At 40.6% G+C, this 23,552-nt stretch overlaps 4 protein-coding genes across 11 annotated transcripts; all 4 read right to left on the bottom strand.

Moving 5' to 3' along the window:
* Positions 1-1,953: 1,953 nt before the first annotated feature.
* Positions 1,954-17,792, bottom strand: tim (timeless). Of its 8 annotated transcripts, none has more exons than XM_089258607.1 (14): positions 17,291-17,792; positions 12,929-13,168; positions 11,269-12,868; positions 11,067-11,208; positions 10,497-11,005; positions 10,237-10,435; positions 10,046-10,173; positions 9,813-9,966; positions 9,597-9,749; positions 9,176-9,536; positions 8,617-8,872; positions 8,418-8,519; positions 2,714-3,070; positions 1,954-2,089 (listed from the first exon to the last, which is right to left on the bottom strand). In XM_089258607.1, the coding sequence occupies exons 2-14, from the start codon at positions 13,023-13,025 to the stop codon at positions 1,990-1,992; spliced, it is 4,158 nt and encodes a 1,385-aa protein (XP_089114733.1). In that variant the 5' UTR covers positions 13,026-13,168; positions 17,291-17,792; the 3' UTR covers positions 1,954-1,989. The 8 variants fall into 8 exon arrangements, with proteins under 8 accessions (XP_089114733.1, XP_030242767.1, XP_030242769.1 ...); XM_030386907.2 differs by lacking the exon at positions 17,291-17,792 and adding an exon at positions 16,851-17,036; XM_030386909.2 differs by lacking the exon at positions 17,291-17,792 and adding an exon at positions 16,851-17,036 and having other exon boundaries at positions 9,176-9,512.
* Positions 17,793-19,064: 1,272 nt separating this feature from the next.
* LOC108658650 (trypsin-1-like) lies at positions 19,065-20,018 on the bottom strand. The gene is made up of 2 exons (XM_018111306.3): positions 19,720-20,018; positions 19,065-19,658 (listed from the first exon to the last, which is right to left on the bottom strand). The coding sequence occupies exons 1-2, from the start codon at positions 19,986-19,988 to the stop codon at positions 19,103-19,105; spliced, it is 825 nt and encodes a 274-aa protein (XP_017966795.3). The 5' UTR covers positions 19,989-20,018; the 3' UTR covers positions 19,065-19,102.
* A 980-nt stretch (positions 20,019-20,998) lies between these two features.
* Positions 20,999-22,016, bottom strand: LOC108658450 (trypsin-1). Its single transcript, XM_018111117.3, has 2 exons — positions 21,692-22,016; positions 20,999-21,628 (listed from the first exon to the last, which is right to left on the bottom strand). Exons 1-2 carry the CDS (start codon positions 21,976-21,978, stop codon positions 21,073-21,075), a joined length of 843 nt encoding a protein of 280 aa, XP_017966606.1. The 5' UTR covers positions 21,979-22,016; the 3' UTR covers positions 20,999-21,072.
* Positions 22,017-22,335: 319 nt separating this feature from the next.
* Positions 22,336-23,413, bottom strand: LOC115563614 (trypsin-1). The gene is made up of 2 exons (XM_030386905.2): positions 23,032-23,413; positions 22,336-22,970 (listed from the first exon to the last, which is right to left on the bottom strand). The coding sequence occupies exons 1-2, from the start codon at positions 23,304-23,306 to the stop codon at positions 22,415-22,417; spliced, it is 831 nt and encodes a 276-aa protein (XP_030242765.1). The 5' UTR covers positions 23,307-23,413; the 3' UTR covers positions 22,336-22,414.
* Positions 23,414-23,552: the final 139 nt, after the last annotated feature.

The following is a 23,552-nucleotide window of genomic DNA, read 5'->3' as shown; positions in this document are numbered from 1 at the left end:
TTGTCTTGGTATCTGTTTGAGTCTTAAATTTTATTTTAAATTCTTTTTATAATTAAAAAATTAATACTTACACATTTGGCTAGCCTTTTCATGCTGGATATAAAATTGTAAGGATAAAATGCTTAGAGTGAACTAAGCAATATTAATATTTGGAACTAGTTCATTTGCCATTTTGTCGGCGACTCGAGTGACTTTTGAATGTGAGGAAAAGAATTGTAACGCCGGAGAACATTTAGTCTGGGCAACTCGTGCAGCTCGATTGTCTTGGCCATGTTGCAATTAACTGCCAACTAAACAGCAATTGGCCACAATTATTATTATTATTATTATTTTCGTACGGTTATTTGTGCAATATTTGCTGTTCGCTGTTCGCTGTTTGCTCTCGACTTTTGCAGCATTTGGTAATTGTTTTTGGCATGTTTACCATTTTAGTCGACTGGGCTTTGGCCGCTACATTTGTATATCTCTGTGCACTTGGGCCATATTAAGCACATGTCTAAGATATAGACTGTTTGCTCGGCTACCGTTTGGCCGCACATGCGTGGAACACGGAGGCACAGTCACAGTCACAGTCCGAGTCAGAGCTACAGATTTTGGCTGCAGATTCCGCTAACGCCAATGACCTTAATTCGCAGTGGTCATAGCTCGTTTTTCTTCTGGCTCCGCCAATTTGCGGCACATATATCACAAGCGGCTTAAATCTTTCGGCCAGCCGGCCAGCAGAGTTCAAATGCAGTTCGATTTTTTGTCATTTGTATTCGCCTGTGGCACAGCGTGTGGGCCCCGAGGTGTATCTAACTCTACAATATGTTTCCCAGCCGAGCAGAACACAAAACATGGATTACTACAAGGAAAGCTTTATTTGTTACAATATCCATACAATGCATAATAATGCACTCTATAACAGCTAGACAGACACAGTTTATACTTGTTGTTCTTATTATTGTTAATTTTGTTCGTGTGTGTGTGTGTGTGTGTAAAGTGCATCTTAAAATATAATTTAGCTTTACATATGAAACATTTCGGCAATATTTTGTGTAAAAATATTTTCGCGGTATTTGTATATTTGCACTATTTCAACCAGGAACTGCCCATTGTACTATTTGTGTATTTTAAACAAGTACAGTAATCATAAGGCTTGCTTAATCTTATTAGCTATTTACTAAAGTTCCAATATATTTGTATGTCTTTTCAGTATATATTTATATATGTATTTCTTGTTTTCTTCATACTTAAGATTTTAACAAAATAATGCACTTTTCATACCCTTGAGAATAGATATTCAATTTGTTGTTCAATCAATTTTTTACAGCTTTAATTATATATATTGTTTAAGTTATTTTGTTCTTTATAACAGATAGATAGATTTAAAGTGTGGGAAACTTTATGTTCATGTTTAAAATAGTTTATTAATTAATATACATTTGTAATATTGTAAGATTATGTTTAACTATTAGAATTATTTAGAAGGTCAAAGATAAGAAATTCTTTCTAGAAAAGTTGCGGACAGAAATAGCAGACATAAATTTCAATGAAATATATATTTGATTATAAATCTGAAATTATTTTGTGTTTTTTACGAGGGTAAAGTAATATATAAATGGTTTTTCATTTTTGCTTAGTTCTAGTTTATTTATATAATAAAGACTTAAATACGAATGTAACATTGAATATATTTTAATAATTTTTGTTGTATGTATGATATATAATTCTGATATTATAATTGGTTAATAGAGTTGCAAAACTGTGCAAGGTACTTGAATAAACTGCTTTAAATCGGGGTCTGGGTTTGTTCATTGTCTGCCTTTGTCATTCAATATATACATCCATCTCTCTCTCTCACTCTACCACTCTCTCTCTCTCTCTCTCTCTCTCATACACACATTCTCTCTTTCTCACTGTGTTTCCCTCTGCCTCGCCCTCTATCTCTCTCTCTCTCTCTCTATCTCTCTGTCACACTCTCTCACCCTCTGCCTCTGCCTGCGAATCTCAAAGATAATGCGGCACTGGCACTCGGAACTCATGCCTCTCATCCTCATCGCTGACATACATGCGGGTCAAGTCGGAAGCCACTGAGACATTGTCACTGCTGCGATGAGAATTGAAGATGTAAAAGACATCGGCAAGCATTAGCAAACTGGGTAAATAACAAGCCCAAACAAAAAAGCAAAATCAAACAAAATGTAAATAAATAAATAATCTGAAATAAAATCAGTTAACAGAGAATATCAGTGTCCAAATACAAATGCACCCGATTTGCATTCCAAATAGACGCGCCTTTTTTGAGGCCGCCCGATGGATAGATAAATAAATTAATATTAGAGTTGGACAAGCAACCGCCTCCAAATTTGGTTGAAATCGATTTCGCCTTAAATTGAATAATTGCCCGCCATAAATTTATGTGAGACACTGTCGAAAAAATGCCTGGCATGCTTCCGCCGTGCAGCAGGGCGACCATTCAATATATATACATATATATGTATGTATATAAATCAATAAATATATATATATATATATATATATATATATATATATATATATATATATATATGTATATATTTATATATATTGACAGCTTGACATTCTGTCAGTGGCTCGATCGGTCGCTCGCTCGCTCGCTGGCTTTTTTGGCATTTGCGCAATGTGTCTAATTGTCAATTAGCTGGCCCGCTCAATCTCAATCTCAATCCCAAGAGCTCTCTAACTCACTCACTTGGCAATCTCGTTATCGTAGACCGACGCCACCATCGCACTGTACTCCTGATCCAAGTTATTTGGTCGCGCAAAGTGTGTGCCCGTCACCTCCAGCCGCTCGAACGACGACTTCATCAGAGCATCCGCATTCGCATTCGCATCCGGTGAGCTGTTACCCATCAGCACGCCAGCTGACTGCGATGAGACCGTGGCGCCGCAGCCGGAGCTGCTGCTGTTCTCATTTGGTGGCGACATGAACGTACAGTTGCTCAACTTGTTCAGCTTGGCCAGCGTGCTGCTCGGATTCGCTGTGCACGGCGCCTGCTGCGTGGAGGCATTCGACTTGCCCATGCCCTCGTCTTCGCCAGCTGTGACGCTGTGAGAAATAGGAGGGAGAGATTGCTGTGATTAGACTTAAGGAATGTCAGGAAAGTTTCTAGGAAGTTGACCAAGTCAGTTAAATATAGTTGAGCTGATTATAATTAGCTCTCTCTATAGAGATATATATGATTGAGTTATAAAAGATCTCTTATAAGGGACGTTTATATCTGTCTTAAGTTCATACTCGAGCTATATTTGAAGTCCTTGCTCTCTCTTCATCTGCTCTATAGCTCATGTATAACACTTTCCTTTCATATCCAATTTAAGTAGTCTTTGGTATATATTCAACATATGCTCCAAATACTCCACTTGAACTAAATAGAACAATTAAAAGGCCAATTATTAAGTATTTTAGCTTTTTATTGGATAATCTCAGTCACGGTAGCTCCTAGGCACACCTAAACAGGCCATCAAACGTTGCTCAATTAACCCTTTGATGGCTTGGCTCGTATGCATACATACATATACGTATAATATATTGTACTGTATTTACCAGGAGCTTATTCTCACACCCTGCGCCTGGCCCAGTGGCAATTGCTGAGTCAGCCTAGCCGAGTCGGCTTGAAACTTGTTTATTTAATAATTAAAATGATTTATGCGACTGATTGATGTGGTGCTGTGGCTTTGCAATCCACACCAAAGAGTGCAATTGCTGTCCATGTTTTTCAGCATGTTGCGCTTAATGCCGCGCGTCTGTTGTCTGTTGTCGGTTGCCTCATAAATTGCAGCAAAATGTTAACAACATTTCGGGCCAAACCCACAAAAAACCAAAAATGCAAAAAAAAAGAGCAAAATTAAACCAAAAACAACAGCAATGCGCCCCATAGAAGGTCGCCGCAGTTGCGACTTGTGTTCGGCCAAGTCTTCTGCCTGCTGCCGTTTAACCAAACCACAATAGAATGCAATGCTATGCTGAATGCATGCTCATATTTGTTTACCCACTGGCAGACAGACAGACAGATGGACAGACAGCCACTCGCTGGGACATTTCGGACAGAGAGTCGACCCACACGGCTCCAGTCCGCCTAGAGTGAAGGCATTTCGGCTTCAGCTGGAATCGCTCGCTGCTCGTTGACTTCCTTGTGGGCCGCACAACAAATGTCAATTTCAATTTTCGCCAGGCGTCAAATTAAATTACTTTTTGGAAAATTGCATTTTGTCAACGCCCACGCGCCGCAGGCGTAAAATCCATGAAATAACTGTGCCTCGTGCCCACTTGCTAAGGCCATTGTGTTAATTTGCGCAAAAGTTATTAATAACAAAGCAAGCCAAAGACTACGAAAGGCGTTTGGGTTAGAGCGGGTTAGAAATTGAAAAAATATATGCATGTATATGCAAAAAAAACTGTAATGGAGATTAAGAAATAAAGTGCAGCTACTTGATAAATACAAAAAATAATAGAAAAGATGACAGAGAAAAAATAAAAATGTATAAAAAAATTTTTTTTTTAATTGTAATCATAATAAAATTAGATATATAAAAAAATATACAAAAAAAAAAAAAATAAATAAATAAATAAATTGTTTTACAATTTTTAAATATGTTTAAATGTAATACATGATATCATATTCATAGGTATAACATATACATTTTTATACATATGTATATATGTATTTTGTCAATTTTCGGATTTATATAGTCGAGCAGATAAACGGGTTTAGCTTCCATATTATATATCATAATTAAATTTTTAAAGTATAGTAAGATATTTCGGAGGATATACTGATTTCTAAATTAGAAATTCTAATATAATCAAAATAAGAAAAAATTTATATATATTTATTTTTGTGTTTTTTTTTTTTTTTGTTTTTTTCAATTTTTCGATTTTTCAGAGTGTTCTTGCCTAGTCTCAGTTATCATAGATCTTCTATAGATAAGAATGTCAAATGAATTTAACTTATATATCTCACATCATAGCACGTATATCTTTGACAATTGTTTAATAAATACTTCTGCACAACGCGTATTATGTTTCTGCCACTCAAAACTTATCTTGTTTAATACATAGTCACATATCTCGTTCATGTTTTCATGTCATTTGCGGCTGATTTGTCAAATCGGCAATAAAATTTGGTGTCGAATTCGAAGTCACTTAAAAATACTGTTCAGTTGTCATTAATTGCTGTTATGTTAGAGCCAGTCAAGTGCTAAATGCCACCGAGATGCTAACATCTATTGTGAATTGAGACTGTCATAGCTATAAGTAATATTCCATATGAAGTCGTTTTCTTTGCTGTCTCTTGTTATCTTTCACCGCGCTGTCAATCAAAATCAGCGGAGCAATTAATTGACACAGTTAGCAAATAAACCCTGGCCGGGAGTGCCCAAGTAGGCGACGCCTTGAACCTCTTGAGCAGCAGCTACTACTATTCTAGTTTATATGGCTAGACTGACAGTGATAGATGGAGTTGAATGTTGATCTGCTTTAGGATGTTGAGCATTTGATGGATGATGTTGCAAACAGCCTAAGGATTCGGTATACCCATTGGGGTGGGTTATATATATATTATTATATTATTATTATATGGTGGGTTAGTTTGATGATAGTTATCTATTTATATATGAAACTCTGAATCAATATGAGAAATATTTAATATTTTATCCTTATTACAGAGAATCTCCAGCTATCTGTTTGTTAGATCTTCATGAAATACGAACCAAGCCAACAATAATAACAATAAATAACACATATTTTTGTCGTTGCCAAATCGATAGCTAAACAACGATTATTAATCACATTATTTATATGCCAAGTGTAAACACTGAATGGGCGTGAAGATGCACATTAAGTCTCAGCCATGCCATTCTAATGCTGGTTTGGCTACTTAGAGTCCAAGTTATCGGCAGCTTGTCAAAGTGGCTTTGTGTGCTATCAAAGAATCCGCTTCTCGAATCGCTCATTGAGCTTTAATTGAAACCTGTCCCCAAGCGTCAGGCACCACACCTAGGCCAAGAACTGACGCAATTGATTTGGTAAACAAAATATCAATGGTATAAATCAGTTTGGCTTTTAGCCTTAGCTAACTAACATCAGGGTTTGAATTCGTATGTGCGAATGCAGAAGAACTTGTTTGCGATAACTGTGAGCTCTGCACGCATGCGACAAATATCTGCGGATGCGATCTTTAGCTTGCGGGCATTTGACTTTTACTTTGGCACAAAACTCGTTTCACATTAGCGCTCAAAATGTAGCAAAGCTCCCTAATATAATAAATAAAATACCATCACAGTGTAGAATGCAAAGCGTTATTGAACAACAAATTGAGAAGAAACTTGAAACTCGAAAAAAAAAAACAGTGCAAAGTTGTCTTTGTCTACGCGTTTTTCCCATGCTATTGAATCGAGCTGAGGATGCATTTCTAACATTTGCCAAATGTCATTTAGTATTGTTTGAGCATTGTCGGTCTGCTTTGAGCTCCAATTAAATTTATCGTTCATTTATTGCCTGTACCAAAGAACAATTTAAATTACTTTTGCTTATAGCAACAATGGGCCAATTGCAAATTGGCAATTAACATTGAAGCTGTGAGCACTGATTAGATGTCTCGAGGCTTGATCAATTTATTACGCTGCGAGAAAAATTTAATAATTTTTAATTGAGGATATATTAGCTAAAGATGTATAATTATATACTTCTAATTAAGTATAAAATATATTAATTTTTTATTTTATAATTGTTGTTATATTATATTATATATTATTTTTATTTGTTTATTTTTTAATTTTTGATTTAGTTCACGTTTATTTTTAAATATTATGATTAAAAAACTTTTTTTAAATATAATTTTTTTAATTTATTTTTTATTTTTTTAATTTTATTATTATTATTAATATTATTTAATTTCTCATTTATTAATAATAGTATGTTATAATTCTATTTAATTTTCTTTTTTTGTAGGCTACATGTCAAAACTTATATATAATTTATTATTATATATTTATACATGTATATATTTTATTATAATTTAATTAATTTCATTTTCACCAAAATTCAATTTTATTTTATATCATCTCTCGACTCTAGCTTCAGCTAAACCCCTTTTTCCCTCAGTGAACCTTCTGAGTATTATTTTTGATTAGTGAACGAGGTCGCAATGCTTTTGCGCCACGTCGGCTTAATTAATTCGTATCCATATTGATATTTTTGCTACCGTCCACGCTGCGACGTGGCACTCGACTCCATCAATGCATTGGAGTCAAGATACAAGCGCTGCACGTGCTAATCGCGATGACTTCATTTCGTGTTGAGCTGGGTGCGCTGACACGGGTCAGACAATGTATCTCATGGACACAGCATTGATTTGAATTCAGCCTCTGATTCGCGAGAAACTGATGCAGAAACTTTAAAGGTGTCAAACGACAATATTGTTCAACAGAAAAAAGAGCGAAATAGAAACTAGGGTATTTTAGGCAGAAGGCGACTAGGAAATGCGCTTAAGAATTTAAGCTCATCTTTATGAATTTTTGGATTGTATTAGCATGTTTTAGAATATTGAAAAACATTCTTACATTTTGTTTTTATAATGTTATGGTACTGTACTCTAAAATATTTTTAGAATCAGAAATTTTAACCCAGCTGAAATATATATGAAAATATATCTTAGTTATCTAAGCCTGTTTAACCTGCTGCTCAAAAAGATCAAAAGTTTTCCAAGCAACCTTTTGCCTGCTGCGAACCTGCCCAAGTCAATTCAGCTGCCCAGTTTTTGTATACATGTATTTCCCCCATATCAATAGTTCAGGGTGCATTTATCTGCGATCTTGGAGCACTGTGCAACAACACGAAAAGAGAGAGAGAAAAAATGCTATCATAAACAGTACGCAAAATGCCGTTCAACATGAGCAGCAGGCAGATCGTGTGAGGTCCGTAAGCCTCCACCGAGATGCAAACAACTAGATATATGCATGTACACACACACACACATACACATATGTATATATATGTATATGGACAGTGCCGAATACGGATGCACAAGCTTATGAATTAAGTTAAGGGGTAGGCAGGGGGAGCACAAACCGTTCTAGGCTTTAACCAACACACCAGACAATGGCCAACAATGGGCTGACATTTAGTGCGAGCTGTGAGAGTTGTTGCAAGCTGCAAGCTGCAGGCTGCGAGTGGTGCAACGGCAACCGCAAAGGCAACGACAACTGTCAACACACGAAAGTAAATGCGGAGTCGGGTCTTAAAGTTCATAAATTGCATTGAGGGCGCCATGTAAACAATATGTTTGCAGAGCGAGCGTCTTAACGGCTGCCGTGTGCCATAAATCTGTTGGCTTTCTGGGCCTTTCGGGCACTTGGTCAACTGTTTTGCTTTTTTCTCTTTTTATGGCACTTACCAATCGCCGGTGTCGGCTGTTGGGCCGGGTCGCTGATTGCATTTGCTGCGCATGACCAACTGCAGCCAGTTGGGCACAGGCGGTGTCGGATCTGGTGTGTACCTGCCAACAGAGAGATCAAGAAAGACCAACATACAATTAATCAGTCAATCACACACAAAGAGAGAGAGAGAGAGAGAGGGAGAGCTGAGCTACGCACCTGATGATCGAGTTGCAATGCTTGGCCTTGGGCACGGCAAAGATGTCGCTGACAGCAATGGCCGCACCGGCTGCCGCTGCCTTCTCCACGGCGGCATCTACCTCGGGTATGAGCGCCAGCTCCTCGGGCTCCACGTAGTCGGCGTCCAGGCTGCCAATGGAGCTGAGGGAATTGCGGGCGCCGGTGAGATGATAGCGCGACGAGGCGCTCGACGAGGGCGTCTCCTCCAGCTCGCTGGGATCGAATTTGAGCGTCACTACAAGAGCCGAAAATGAGGAGCAGAGGAGAGAGGCACAGAGCATATCGAAATACACCGATTAACAGACACACACAGCCACAGTGAGAGAGATGTTTTGTGAGATGCAAAGCGGAATAGATTTGAGGAGAGTTAGACATGGCGCATAGATTAGTTGAGCGATTTACGTTAGGTTGAAGAAAATGAAATGACGTTGCGAGTGGATGCGGGCGAGATTCCCATAATCAAAATTTGTGTCGTCGACAAAGAGAGCAAAAATTATTGATACCGGTATATACATCACCTTCAATTTGAGTAACTCACGTTTATCCAACGGTCCCAGCTTCTTGGCCAGCCCGAACATCGTCTCCGGCGTCCAATAGTCCGGAATGCGAGCGAATATGGAGCCCGCATCCGCCGGCAGCTGTATGCCCAGCTTATGGAGCAGCAGGACAAACGGCTGATACAGCATCGTTGTCGACTGCTCGTTGTTCCACTGGACGACCGGAATGGACTTTTGCTTGTATATGTAGTGATAGGCCACTGGCTCCATGATGGGATCCGCGTCGGCCAGACTGCTGCCGGACTTGAGCATCAGCTTGATGTAGCAGCACTCGAGCAGCAGCTTCTGCAGCCAGACCAGATGGTACGACTTGTGCTCCTTAATAATCAGATCCAGCAAAATCTAAATAAGAAGTCGATTGTCGTTTGCTATAATCTAGGCCCAACTAAGCTCCCAACCCACCTGTACATCATCGGATGGCTTGCCGGCGGCGCTCTCCTTCAGCTCGATGCCCGACTCGGTTGTGGCCGATGTGGGCGTGGTTAGCAGTGTTCTCTGATACTCGGCATCCTCGAACTTCATCAGATCATCATACTCCAGCAAAGTGATGATATCCTGCCGAGTTTCCCAATAGATTAGCGACACTCGGAATTCGTGACACAATTATCTGGTACATACCTGCTGCAGCAGCTGTTGAATGATGGAAATTCGAGTCTTCAGCTTGTTGCCATTATTGCTAAAGAGCTTCACGATCTTGCCCACGATATCATTGTTCTTTTTGCTCTGCACATAATACCAATACAGAGTGTCCATCTCCTCCTGCGACCAGGTGCTGCAATTGCAATAATAAAACATCAAATTCTGTCCAGAGTATCTGCCGGTCGGCTACACTCCAGCTAGGCCAAGCTTACCAAACAGTGTGCTCCTGGTTATGCTCCTTCGTCATTTCAGTCAACGACGTTGTTGGTATGGTCAAGGGAGATTTGGGCGGCGTGTTCATAAACTTGTGTATAACATGTTCAATGAGATCAGACCAATCCTGCATGATAGATGAATATATCATGAATGATAAACGACTTAAATCTCGCCCAAACAAACTTACGTCGCATAGCTCGTAGTCCGCCTCCCAGATGCGAGAGTACGTCTTTAGTATGATTGGCTGGAAGAGCACGCCAATCTGGCCCAGGTCGCCGCCGATGTGGTGCATCATGGTAAAGATGCAATCGTTGACGAACTCGCCATTGTTATCAAAGTCCTCTAGCAGAATGCCGTAGTAGTGCATGACCTCCAGAGTGGCAAATCTAATGGGAGCAGCAGAAATTGAACGACTCCATTCAATTGGGGATTCATGCTTTGACTCACTGTGCAATATGCTCGGACAGTCCGATGGTCTGGCCGCCTTCCAGCTTGGCAGCACTGTCGAGGATCAGCATCAGGATGTGGTTGGTCACCACCAAGTCCTGCAGGTACTGCTTGGAATGGATGCGCGGATTGAAGCGTCGCAGCAGCAGCACAAACAAACAACGCAGATCCGAGGTGGCGCCGATCTGCAGCTGGAGCTGGTGCAAGCGCTGGCGATCGTCCTCGCTGAGGTGCGTCACCTTGTTGTACGTCTCAATGGTCTGCAGGAACTCGCGGATGGCCGTGACCACCAGGTGCATGCGCCGCAAATAGGGCTGCAGATCGCTGCCCTCCTGCTGGGCGTTCAGCTCGAGCTGCTCGCAGAGGCTGACGCCCTCGTAGGTGAGATAGCTGAGCACGTCGTAGGTGAGTATGGTGTCAATGTGCTCCATGTCCAGCTCCAGTTGAGCGGCGAGCTTCAGAAAGAATGTGACCAGCCAGAAGAAGTGCGACGTGTCAATGAGCACCTTCTGGATGAAAAGACAGAGCTCGATCAGTTGAGATTCCCAAACGATGGATGAATCGACTTACCGTACTCGTTAGGAGCTGCTTGTGCAGCTCCTCCACCAAATAGTTGTAGCCCTTGAGCAAAAAGTCAACTGTGAACTCCTTCAGCAAATTGGATATATCATAGTTTGTGGGCATGTGCTGCACCAGACCCTTCATGTTGATGCTGCAAATGGTTGACGGGAATATCAATTAGGTCTTCAATTACTTCACATTCAGTACTCACAGGCTGCTCTTGCTGCGCTTGACCAGCTTCTTGCGACGCAGCTCCTTTTTGTCCTGGGGCGACATGAGGGTGCGCTGCTTGTTCCTTGGCTTCGTGTTGCACGGCGGCTTCTGATGCTGCGGCTTGCCCTGGGGTCCGTCATCATCGTTGCTGGATGTGGAGATGGACTCCTGGTTCTCCACCTGGGTGGCATAGCCACAGTCCGAGAGCTCCGACTGGGAGGAGGGGCACTCTCGCTTCTGCGGACAGCACTTGCCCTTGGTCAGCTGCAGTTGGCCCGCATGCGAGGACTTCTGGCCCAATTTGACGGCCGAGACGTGCGAGTGCGGCGTATAGCTGTCCGACAGCATTTCCGACAGGGTGTTCCGCCGTGAGGGCAGCGGTGCCGGCGGCTTGAAGGGCTCGTAGCAGAGGCTAGTTGTTCCACACAAGGACGATGTGGTGCGGGTCTCTGTGGCGGTGGTGCTAGCGTACACCGCATTGGTAGTGCTGTTGACATTGTCAGCTGGTTGTGTTAGATTCAGGGGCTCCGAACTGACGGCAGCCGCTTCCTGCAGGTATTCCTGTGCCTGCTCCTCATAGTCGATGGCGTCCATGGCCTCCTCGGTACTCAAATGCTGCTGCTGCGACGAGCAGGGGGCCTCGAAAATATCGTTGGCCCCCTCTGAAGCATTCGGCTCGTCCGCCGTCGCCCGGGCCATGGCATTCTGATACTCATGCCCCTTGCGGCTGACCTCCTGCAGTGTGGCCTCGGTGCCCTCGCGCAGAGCCTGACGCCGCTCATCGCAGCCCTCCTTCTTGCCGTTGCTGCTACTGCCGCCATTGCTGCCATTGTCCGAGGAGTCGGAGGTGGGATCCGAGGTGAGCATGGGACTGGAATCGCCGCTGCCCTTCTTCGGCGGCGACGTGTTACTCTCGTTGTCCTCGGAGCTCTCCGACAGCGATGCCTCGAACCACAAGTTCAGCAGCTTCTGCAAGGTGTTCACATGCTGATCCTTGTAGATCATCGCGATCAACTGTACCATGGTCACGCCCCAGAGCGCTCGCTGCGGACAGGTCATCAGGTAGAGCAGCAGCTTGTCGATGCTCTGTATGAAGAGATTCCACAATATGGTATTCTGCATGGAGACCTGATGGCCGCCGTTCGACTGCATCACGGGCATCAGGAAGTGGGCGTGGGTCTCCGGTATGTGGAGAATGTTGCGTAGCAGCAGGAGGCAGTTGTTGATCTGATCGCATTTGTGGGGCGACAGCTTTGTGTCCGACTCCAGAATATGTTTCATATACTCAACGACGCTCTTTGTGCTCTTCGGATCGGTGAAGGCCTCTTTGCAGCTGTAGAGCAGCTTGTTCAGCTCGAAGATGGTGTGTCGGCCCACCTCCGTGCGATTCATAATATCAACGGAGAATAGCCACTCCACCGGCACGGTAAGATTGACCAGAATGCGTATGACAGACTCCAGCACCTCATCGTCCTTGGCATTCTCCAGCAATGGGATCAAATTGGAGCGCACGTTCTGACCAAAGCCAATGGCACGGCGAAAGGTGCGCAAAGTCTGATCTTCATAGGTGAGCTTGTAGTTGATCTCCTTCAATATGGCTAGCGTCGAAAGGAATACGTCAGCTAAACGAACATCTATCTCATGGACCCGAAACTTACCCAATGCATTGGGGCTGACCACGTACGTGTCTCCCACAAGGGAGCCCAGCGAGGAGAAGACGCTATGCAACTGAGGCGTTGCTAGTAACCAGTCCATAACAAATCAGCTTTATTTAAAGTCTAGATTGCTATACTCGTAGATTAAGCTTTGATTCCTAGTCTGCCAACTGTGGCACATTGTCAGAGTTGAACATACAAGACGATCCTTAACCAAGGACAAAGGACGATTGATGGCAAGTGCTGAAAGCGGTATGCGAAATGGTTGAGAAAATTACAGTTTACTTTGACTTAAATGCTTACTGCAATATTTATTTAAAATGAAATAATATTTTCAATTATTAATTTCTCAGTTAATACTGAAGGATAGACATCATTAACTATGAGATGATTAACTGTGTTTTTTTTTTTAAATTCAGTATTTATTTAAAATTTTAAAAAAGAATAGCATAGGACAAACTACAATCATATGAAAGCCACCTCCAAGAACTTTATATATCAACGGATCAAGAGATACCGGAACAGAGGCCTTTGACTTATTTATAAATTCTTAAAGTACAGTTAATGTTAATATTTCAAATTATTCACATTTATTGTATGAAACTAAAATCATTAATTATTAATTTCTACTTTTGTTTTTAATTATATTTAATTTTTTTAATAGTTTATTTTTATTCTATATTCAATTTTATTTGCAGCTGACATTTGATGGCATAAGCAGAATTTCGGCAAAGCAAATACAACAAATTTAATTATGCAATGAAAGTATTTGCTTTGTGGCATTTTTAAATTCATTTCAAGCTATCCTATTTAGAACGAGAAACAAATATCCCAAAATTAACTGTCAATTGTGAACCAGCTGGAAGATAAGCATCGGCACATGTTGCGCTCTTATGGCGAATCAAAATAATTCAAATCAATTGAATAAGACAACTATTCTTATTCTGCATGAATTCAATAGCTGGCATGAATCATTTGCCGTTCAACTGGCGAGGCTTTGAAGTTCGTGGCACAAAGCGGGCCATAAATAGAAACCAGAGCTGCGCACACACTTGACTGCATGTGACCAGCGCCCCAAGCGCTGAGTCTCTCGATTGCAACAAAGCACCACTCACACAGATAGAGAAGCCCTCTCGCTTTCAGCCCGGCTGACATTGGGATATCGGGCCGCGCAATGTGCAAGCACAGCGGGCAGGATAATGCGACTCGTTGAGGCGCACATATACGTTGCCAACACGTGCCTATTCAGCTGTTCAGCTGATGTCGATTTGCTGGCAGCAGCAACTATAGTCATGTAACCACGCCCCCTTGATACACCCCACTCACCCTCCAAGACATGGACTGCAATATGGAAATGGAGAACGAGAAAGACGTTAGCCCCAATCTCCTGCCCTTCTTGTCGCATACGTAATCATTCGAAGCATAAGCATTGACAGGCATACGCAGTCCGCATGTGACTTACACACACACACACACACATATGTATGTATACACACTCACACACATCACAACAACACTGCTGTAGTTTTCCCTTCTACTATTATGTAAGCATTTTCGCTGGTTAACAATGCTTCAATGAATTTTTTATGCACATGACACGCCTCCCCATGCACCGCAAGAAAGTGTTGCAGTTCTGTCAATGTCAGCGTCTATTAATTAATATTGATTTATAGCCCAAGCTGGCTTGGTGCGCTATTGGCATACAAATATCGTTGCATACTTTTCAGCGGAAGCATTAAATGATGTACTAAAAAGTGCAACAAGTGAGCTAAACTATATTTAGCACATCTACTGTGTGCATTCTAGAGCATGTGCGTGCATGTGAATCTATTGAATTCATTGGACAATGGTATATAAATAGTACGTTATTATACTATCAATATCAATATAGTATAGGCTATCGTCTTCAAGGGGCAGTGATATGTGTGAGGGAGATGAGATTACAATTCGTATATACATAAGTACATATATTAGATTTTTATGTTACGTATAGATGAATATACATATTTGTACTCTGAGCAGGTCAATAAACTGCTGTGAGTAATCTTACACCAAATATATATAATACAAATATATATTGTATACATACGTAAGTAAGTAACTAATCAATTTTTAATTAAATATTATGTTTACGAAGTTTTTCTTAGTTGAGCAATATAATAAAATCACATAGACTATATATTTTGTATAGTTATATACAACATTTGATCTGTGATTTTTTATACATAATCAATGCAATAAATAAATATAATATTTGCTTACATAAAATTGATAACAAATTTGTATTTTCTATTAATGCCTATTTTTTTTAGAAAAACTATTTCTAAGGCTACTAAAATTGTAAAGCTAATTTAAATTTCTATTATATGCACACAACTTGTTTCTAGATTTACCTTCTACCATGACACACACATACATGCACACACACACGCATAAGTATATATGGATTACTTTACATGCTTTCTACACTATTCTATTGTTGTGGCGATTTGAAAGTACAGCCCCAATTCCGTTTCCGCCAGCAGTTATGAAACCAAATAAACTTTCAAAGAGAGCTTACATAAAATTTGCTTCACAAACAGCAAATGGAGAAAAATAAATAAAATAAAAGACTAGATAAGATTAACGATATGCGCATTGCATTTGTAATCAAAATGCGTTTTCATTCTTTCGCAAAAACAGAGTGAAATTCATTCAAAACAAGCGAACGTATATTTAACATTTGATACGGTGCTCTAGACAACTTTTTCCTTTCTTTTCAGAGTCATAAATAAAAGTTTGCTTATGCGAATATTAACAAATCAATATGTCTGATTGGCAAATTTTACATTGCAAATCAAAAGAGGAAAACAATTTTTGAATAGCTATCAAAATGACTGTCAAACACAGAGACATAACGACTTGGCTTGAACATATATATATGCATTTATGATACAAACAGAATGGACAGCTTCTAGGTAAATCTAAAACGTATTTGAAGTCTATAGAAGAATCTGGGTAGAATGTATAAATATAGGTATATACAAAATAGATAAGTCATTAGCCTATTTCAATAGCCTACCACAACCTATACTCTGAGTTATTATTTGAAAATATATTTAATATTTTTCTACGAAAAAAAAAAATAATAATAAATAAATAAAAAAAATTAAATGATCATATTTTAAATATTAAAAATATGTAAAATATTTGTCCTAAGGACTTCCAAATTTTTCAATTGTTGTACAATTAATTAATGATCTCTATGATGTAGTCAACCGTTTGAACGATTTTTATATATAGGTAAATCGCAACTAAAACTTAGATGAGCTCAAAGTTTAATTTTCTTAGCTTTTAGCGGTGTAAACCACAAAGCGTACTTGAAGGAAAAGGCTAGAAAATTCTAAATTTAAGACAAGTAAACACACAAAAATAAATTTAAAAAACTCAATTTATATATATTTTTTAAGTGAATTTTTGTCAAATTACTTAAGATCGTATTAAAAAAAAAAATGCATACTTTTCAAAATTTTTCTCGAAATGTTTCATATGAGAATTTACTCCCTTACAGGCTGTACGGCGGGTCAGTGACTGCTGATCGAATGCATTTTTTTGCTGATCTGTTTGAATTGTGTTGAGTGAATATTTAAATTTCAAAAATGTGCTTCTGTGCATGTTTGTTATATAACCGCTGGCATACTTCCGCCTTGTGTGCTAGGCAATACAATGCTATCAAAACGAACTGGGACAAAGCAACCCAGACGACGCTCTATTAATTTCAAGCCCTAAAAACGCTTAGTTGGCGAATTAGTAACAGTTTTGAATTTGACGCTTTGAATGGCGAAAGCTTCGTGGGCCTAAACTTTTGTTTAAAGCTTTACTGCATGGGACGTAGAATACTAAGATAGAGCGTGTAGATCGTATTATATATTATAATGATGCTTACCCGATTCTACTTTCTGTGACGACTGCAGCTGTTAGTTATTCCACAGTGGTTAACTTATTATTTTGGTGTAGTTCAATTTGAATAATTGTTGAATGTGATTAATTTCTTTGCGCAGCTTAAATTTCTTTATATTATATTTCTTTTGTTGAACAATCAGAACAAGTTTGTGAATTTGTCAATTAAAATCTAGGTTCAAAATAAAAAAAAAAATAATAAAATAAAATATAAATTGGACGCTTTCAACATTTTGCACTTTATAGAATATTTTATTATCTAAATTTATTTAAATGATTTGTGCACCTTACGCAACTCAAGTTCAACTTACGTAAAATGCAACAAGACAACAACAACAATCATTTGCACTTTTATTAATTGCTTAGAATATTATTCACTGCCATCAACACGCACACACATTAATATATACTCACACTTAGACTTACATCGAAACAGAATGGATTAGCTAAATACTCTAAATTTTGTTTTGCCACTCGCAAATAATTTGCTGCACTTGCAAGCTGTGCGTTTAAATCATTCCACAAGCTTGCGCTTCTTATGTGAATGTATAATATCTAATGCGTTTTTAGTTTTTTTTTTATTATTATATTGACTATATATCTTGCTGATGTGTATCGAATCACGCGACGCAATAGCACGAACCGTTTGCTTGAAGCTCGCAACGTTGAATGTTCAATGGATTCGCACTGCTGCTCTAGTGGAAGCCGCCGTTGCAGCGAGCCGAAGCTTTTTCTCACACACACAGTCGCGTGCTCACGTTCACATTCACATTGCACTCGACGTGAGGCGATGGAAGCTTCGGCCACCAGTTGCCGTTGTGCCGGCTGTCGGCTTGTGTTTGTGTGACGAAGCTCTCTGGTTCTAAATGCTTCTCTCTCGCTCCCGCACACGGCCCGTTCGGGTTGTTTGAGTTGCTCACGTGTAGCCGCAACGTGCGGCACGTTTGTTTTGTGTGTGTCGGTGTGTATGCATGTGGGTATGTGTGCGTGACAGTGTAACCATAATAATCACATACCGTTAAACGATTTCAACCTACGTCGCTTCCCTTCGGCAACGACAACGACAACAATAACGACAGCGACAGCCCGTTGCTCTCTATTGATTCTTGATGTTTTCGTATTGCTGTTGATGGTCGAGGTGGGCGTGGAGGGGACATTGGTGGTGGTGATGTTTATGCCAGTGGTTTCACCCACACTCCCAACCACATTTCATTGTCTGCTGTTGAATAACAGTGTTCGCCTTTGGGCTATTTTTACACAACGTCGACTCAACAGTTGGTCAGCTAACGAGGCGTATGCGCAATGAAATGCAATGAAATGAAAAACAAAATGAAAAACAACAACACTTCACTTCAACGTCGTCTGCTGGCGCGAGCCCCGAGCACGTCAGCTCCACGCGACTGCAACAGCTCTAATGCCAATGTCAAACAGCAGTCCACATAATCGCAATTACGGACGATCGTTGTAAGTATATCCAATGGCAAAATTCTCGGGCACAAAATAAAAGAAAATGAAATAAGCAATTCGGCATTTGGTTTGTGTTAACGTATGCGTACGTGTGTGTATATGAGTGTGCCTCTGTGTGTGTGCTTCCATGATCATTATCAAGTTCAGGGTGCGACACTCTGCATCGGCTATTGGCCTCAACAACTAATATAATATAATATAATATAATAATATAATAACTACAGATATACGAATAAATATTTAACTGATGTAAATTATTATTAATATAATTATTTAAAAAAATTGATTTTGAAATAGCATGGAACAAAATATGAGATTTGGAGCAACTTTGTTTCACTTTAATTGTGCATTGGGCATTGCGCATAGGGCATTTTATACCTTCCCTATAAATATACGAGTCCAACTACAGTTTAATCATCAGCTGAAATTAAAGATTAAATTTGAATACGTAGTATTAATAGTATATACGCTCGCATAACTAGAAACCTAATCGGAAACGTAATTTGCAAATGGTACAACGGCTAGAGACAAACACATCTGAAAAGGACCCACAGCTACGCACATATCCTTGTCACATTCCTGACAACGCAACGCGACTTCCTGTACATGCGTTGCCATAATGTGCGCAGAGCAAGAAGGTCGCGTGATTGGACCTTGGTGGCAGGCTGCGTGATGACAGCGTGTGCTACCCTCTGGGTAAGTGTGGAATATGAGTGGAAAGCAATTTCGTATGGCTGCATACTCAGATCATTTATTCACTCAGTTAGCTAATCAAACACCGGTGTGCTCCCTGATCCATTCACGAACATGGGATACTCTACCGTACACGCCCGGATAGTTGGATACGCCGCATCCATGGCCCCAAGACACCACGCCCACTAACACGCCGTCCCCATTTACCAAGGGACCACCAGAATCGCCCTTACAGGAATCCTTGCCACCTTCCGGATAGCCAGCACAGATCATGCTATCTGTCACACCGTTATATCGATTGTATTTCTTGTTGCACTCCTCCTGGTTGACCAGCGGCACTTGCACCTGTCGCAAGAACTCGTCTGACTCCTCAGTATTCCGTGTGTCGCCCCAGCCGCTAACATAACACATTTCACCGTCCTCAAACTCTTGGCCCTGCTTCGGCAGCTTAACAGGCTGCTTGGTCTCATCGAATTCAATTGGTTCCTGCAGCTGCAGCAGCGTAAAATCATAATCTAAATTAATGCGGTTGTGCTTTTCGTGTTCAACTTTCTTTTTGATTTTTAGCAGGTGCATATTGCCGAGAATTTCAGTAGTGCCCAACAGCACGAGTACAGAACTGGCTTCTGAGTCCCTGGAACAGAAGGAATAGGGGTTAATCTCTGAAATTGAAATATGCTCCCGGAACGACTTACCAGGTGCAATGCGCTGCTGTTAGTATCCACTCCTTCGAGATCAGTGAACCACCGCAATATTCAGGAGATTCCAAAAAAACTTGGTATGGAGCATCTGTTATGTTTATAAGTTGACCACCAACAATACGATCATCGAGGCGCGGTGGTTGTCTGAATAGCTCATTGATTAGCGATGGTTGACGATGGACGGGCTGCGGTATCGAGAGAACGCCCGCCAGGACAGCTACTGCTGTCTGGAGCAGCAAAAAAGTCACTAGCTTAACTGACATTGTTAATCTGACTTTGATGGAAGGAAGAAAGCACTGGGTTTTTATAAGACTGGCCCAGTCCAGAAAACGATTATCTAACCCACAATTTAAGAGTTGTCATATAAAAATAATTAGAAAATGGATGCTCAAAATATTTCTTTAAGTGATAGACAAATCAGGAATGGCCCTTGGTGCTTTTTTTGTATTTTATGAAAAGGTGATTTAAATTGCCGTAGATTACCTTGCCTTAAGTTACCTGTTTGCTCATTTAATCTAAACTTTGCTCATTATATTGAAACTTTATTAGTTTCTAGATAAAAAAAAAGGGTTCATTTAAAGCGAAGAAGTGTGTTATGGTCTGCAATAATTTTTCTCGTGTCATATTTTCTTCGGGTCGTTCTTCTTATACATATAATACACGTATTGATTGTCGAGTAAATTACTTTTACATATTTTTAATTTATTTCTGCATTTATATAACTTTGCTTTCATTAATAATTTGCATTTGAGTTGTATTATTTAATCTTGATAAAACAAATTGAAACAAGCTCTAGTTTGCATGGTTAGGGAGGGACCAGGAGATCGTTTGAGCCCCGTCCGATATGTGTTTTCGAACATATTAAATTTTATTTACGTTGGGGCGGAAATCCTGTATCAACAATGCCATATATTTTTAAAGAAAATTCAGTAAAAAATGTATCCTTAGAGCGCCAGATAAAGCGAAGCAATTTGGTATCGATATTAATCAATAACATTAATAGTGTTGGGACCAAAGGGAATCGGAATTGATTTTCTGAAACTGCCACGATCGTCGGGTGCTATTCAGGACCTTGCAAAATGATTTCTCTAATCTAAGGCTCTTCGGTATTGAAATCTATGTTTACACACATATGGGCTGATGAATGGACGGACTGATGAACTCAATAAATCGACTCAGCTATCAGTCCGATCAAGGTTGCTCTCGCTGAGCTATGTATGTATGAACCACCAGTTTTGTCGTCGTGGACGTTGTAGTTTGGGATAGATGTGGATAAATGACTCGAGGCTATTTTATGATTTTATTATTGCTGCATATTGTAGGTTTTTTATTTAGTTAGTTAGCTTATCAAACACCGCTGTGCTCCCTGATCCATTCACGAACATGGGATACTCTACCATATACGGTCGGATAGTTGGGCAAGGCGCACAGTGAGCCCCAGGACACCACGCCCACCAACACGCCGTCCCCATTTACCAATGGACCACCAGAATCGGCCTGACAGGCATTTTTGCTACCTTCCGAATAGCCAGCACAGATCATGCTATCTGTCACACCGTTATATCGACTGTATTTCTTTTTGCACTCCTCCTGGTTGACCAGCGGCACCTTCACCTGGCGTAGCCATTCGTTTGACTCAGTAGAGTTTCGTGTCTCGCCCCAGCCGCTAACATAACACATTTCGCCGTCCTTGAACTCTTGGCCCTGCTTCGGCAGCTGAACAGGCTGCTTGGTCTCATCGAATTCAATTGGTTCCTCCAGCTGCAGCAGCGAAAAATCATAATCGTAAATTTTATCTTTGTACTTTTCGTGGTTAACAATCTTTTTGATTCTTAGGACCTGTCCATTTCTACTTTTTTCTGAGGTACCTAACCGCACGCGTAGTTGATTAGCTTGTTTGCCACTGTATTAGAAAGAATTGCGGTTATTTTTTCTCAACGTAGAATCTGAAGCCAGAACAACTTACAAAGTACAATGCGCTGCCGTTAGTATCCACTCCTTCGAGATCAGTGAACCACCGCAATTATGTTTGAAGAGTCCTTCCAACTTAAATTGTAACGAGATTTGGTATGGAGCATCTGTTATGTTTATAGGATGACCACCAACAATACGATCATCGAGACGCGGTGGTTGTCTGGAGAACTCATTGATTAGCGAGCCTTGGAACTGGATGGGCTGAGGTATCGAGAGAACGCCCGCCAGGACAGCTGCTGCGGTCTGGAGCAGAAAACAAGTCACAAGCTTAACTGACATTGTCAATTTGACTCTAGTGGAAAGAAGGAATCGCTTGGCTTTTAAAGAACCGGCCCCGCCCAGAAAATTCCACTATCTAAGAATGCGGGGTTGGTGTACTAAAATAATTACAAAATGAAAGATTTTCATGAAACTATACATTGTTGAGTTAATGAAATGCGGTTTTAAATAGTTTTAAGCTATGATAGGTTTCCACCTTTTCACATCTATTCGGAGCTTTAACTTGAAACTTTATTAGTTTTTATATGATTATATGTAGGCGAGGCAGAAACGTTTGTGACGGTTTCTTTAATGACCTATATAGTTCAGGGCATTGAAACTATAAAAAATCGGTACAACTATCACATAGATCTTAAATCATATTTATGGTGTGTTATTTGTTGGGTCGGGTACTTCTGGAGCCTCCCTTGGTCGTTTATTTCATTCATTCAGTTAGCTAAACACCGCTGTGCTCCTTGATCCATTCACGAACGTAGGTTACTCTGGAGTACACGCCCGGAAAGTTGGGCATGGCACAGCCAAAGCCCCAGGACACCACGCCCACCAACACGCCGTCCTCATTTACCATGGGACCACCAGAATCGCCCTGACAGGCATCCTTGCCACCTTTCATATATCCAGCACAGATCATGCTATCTGTCACACCGCCATATCGACTGTATTTCTTGTTGCACTCCTCCTGGTTGACCAGCGGCACCTTCACCTGGCGCAGCCAGTCGCGGGACTCCAGAGGATTCTGTGTGTTGCCCCAGCCGCTAACATAGCACTCATCACCGTCCTCAAACTCTTGATCCTGTGTCGGCAGCTTAACAGCCTTCTTGGTCTCATCGAATTCAATTGGCTCCTGCAGCTGCAATAGCGAAAAATCATTGTTGACATTCGAGTAATTGAACTTTTCGTGTTGGACAATCTTTTTGATGTTTAGCAGTTGTCCATTTCGGGAGCATTCAGAAGTGCCCAGCCGCACGCGTAGTTGATTAGCTTGTTTGCCACTGGATCAGAAAAAATTGTGGTTAGTTTCTCATCGTAGAATCAGCAGCCGGATCAACTTACAAGGTGCAATGCGCTGCCGTTATTATCCACTCCTTCGAAATCAGTGAGCCGCCACAGATGTGGTCGGATGTTTGCAACGAGATTTGATGTGGTGCATCCGTTATGTTTATACGATGGCCACCAACAATGCGACCATCGAGGCGTGGCTGTCGCCTGAACAGCTCATTGACCAGCGATCGTTGGCGCTTGACGGGCTCAGGTATCAAGCAGACGCCCGCCAGGACACCAATGGCGACTTGAACCAACAGAACAATCACTAGTTTCGTCGACAACATTTTTGATTTGACTTTGACAAAAAGAAAAGAAGCGCCCGGCTTATATAAGACCGAACCAGAACCTCAATAGGCTAAGCTAACCGATAGTCGAAAAACCCCACTGAGACTTTATCTAATTAAGCCTGCTAGGTTGGCATACTAAAATAATTGGAGGAAATGAAGAAGCAATACATACTCTAAACGAATTTTTTATACGCTTACTCTAAGAAAATAGGGAAAGATTTTACAAAATGTACACAAATTGAA

The sequence above is a fragment of the Drosophila navojoa genome, chromosome 3 (assembly GCF_054131105.1).
Source record: "Drosophila navojoa isolate 15081-1374.11 chromosome 3, UAZ_NAV_1.0, whole genome shotgun sequence".
NCBI classification, from domain to species: Eukaryota; Metazoa; Arthropoda; class Insecta; order Diptera; family Drosophilidae; genus Drosophila; species Drosophila navojoa.
The sequence above is the reverse complement of the archived record's forward strand: the minus strand, read 5'-3'. Positions and strand labels throughout refer to the sequence as shown.

What these genes read in the sequence shown, in the direction of transcription:
- tim (XM_089258607.1), bottom strand. Translation starts at nt 13,025, where the DNA reads ATGGACTGGTTACTAGCAACGCCTCAGTTGCATAGCGTCTTCTCCTCG. An exon ending in CGGACTACGAGCTATGCGAC is followed by an intron (nt 10,174 to 10,236) that starts GTAAGTTTGTTT and finishes TCTATCATGCAG; the next exon opens with GATTGGTCTGATCTCATTGA. An exon ending in ACAGCCGACACCGGCGATTG is followed by an intron (nt 3,071 to 8,417) that starts GTAAGTGCCATA and finishes TATTTCTCACAG; the next exon opens with CGTCACAGCTGGCGAAGACG.
- LOC115563614 (XM_030386905.2), bottom strand. Translation starts at nt 23,306, where the DNA reads ATGTTGTCGACGAAACTAGTGATTGTTCTGTTGGTTCAAGTCGCCATT. An exon ending in ACGGCAGCGCATTGCACCTT is followed by an intron (nt 22,971 to 23,031) that starts GTAAGTTGATCC and finishes TTTCTGATCCAG; the next exon opens with TGGCAAACAAGCTAATCAAC.
- LOC108658450 (XM_018111117.3), bottom strand. Translation starts at nt 21,978, where the DNA reads ATGTCAGTTAAGCTTGTGACTTGTTTTCTGCTCCAGACCGCAGCAGCT. An exon ending in ACGGCAGCGCATTGTACTTT is followed by an intron (nt 21,629 to 21,691) that starts GTAAGTTGTTCT and finishes TTTCTAATACAG; the next exon opens with TGGCAAACAAGCTAATCAAC.
- LOC108658650 (XM_018111306.3), bottom strand. Translation starts at nt 19,988, where the DNA reads ATGTCAGTTAAGCTAGTGACTTTTTTGCTGCTCCAGACAGCAGTAGCT. An exon ending in ACAGCAGCGCATTGCACCTG is followed by an intron (nt 19,659 to 19,719) that starts GTAAGTCGTTCC and finishes CTTCTGTTCCAG; the next exon opens with GGACTCAGAAGCCAGTTCTG.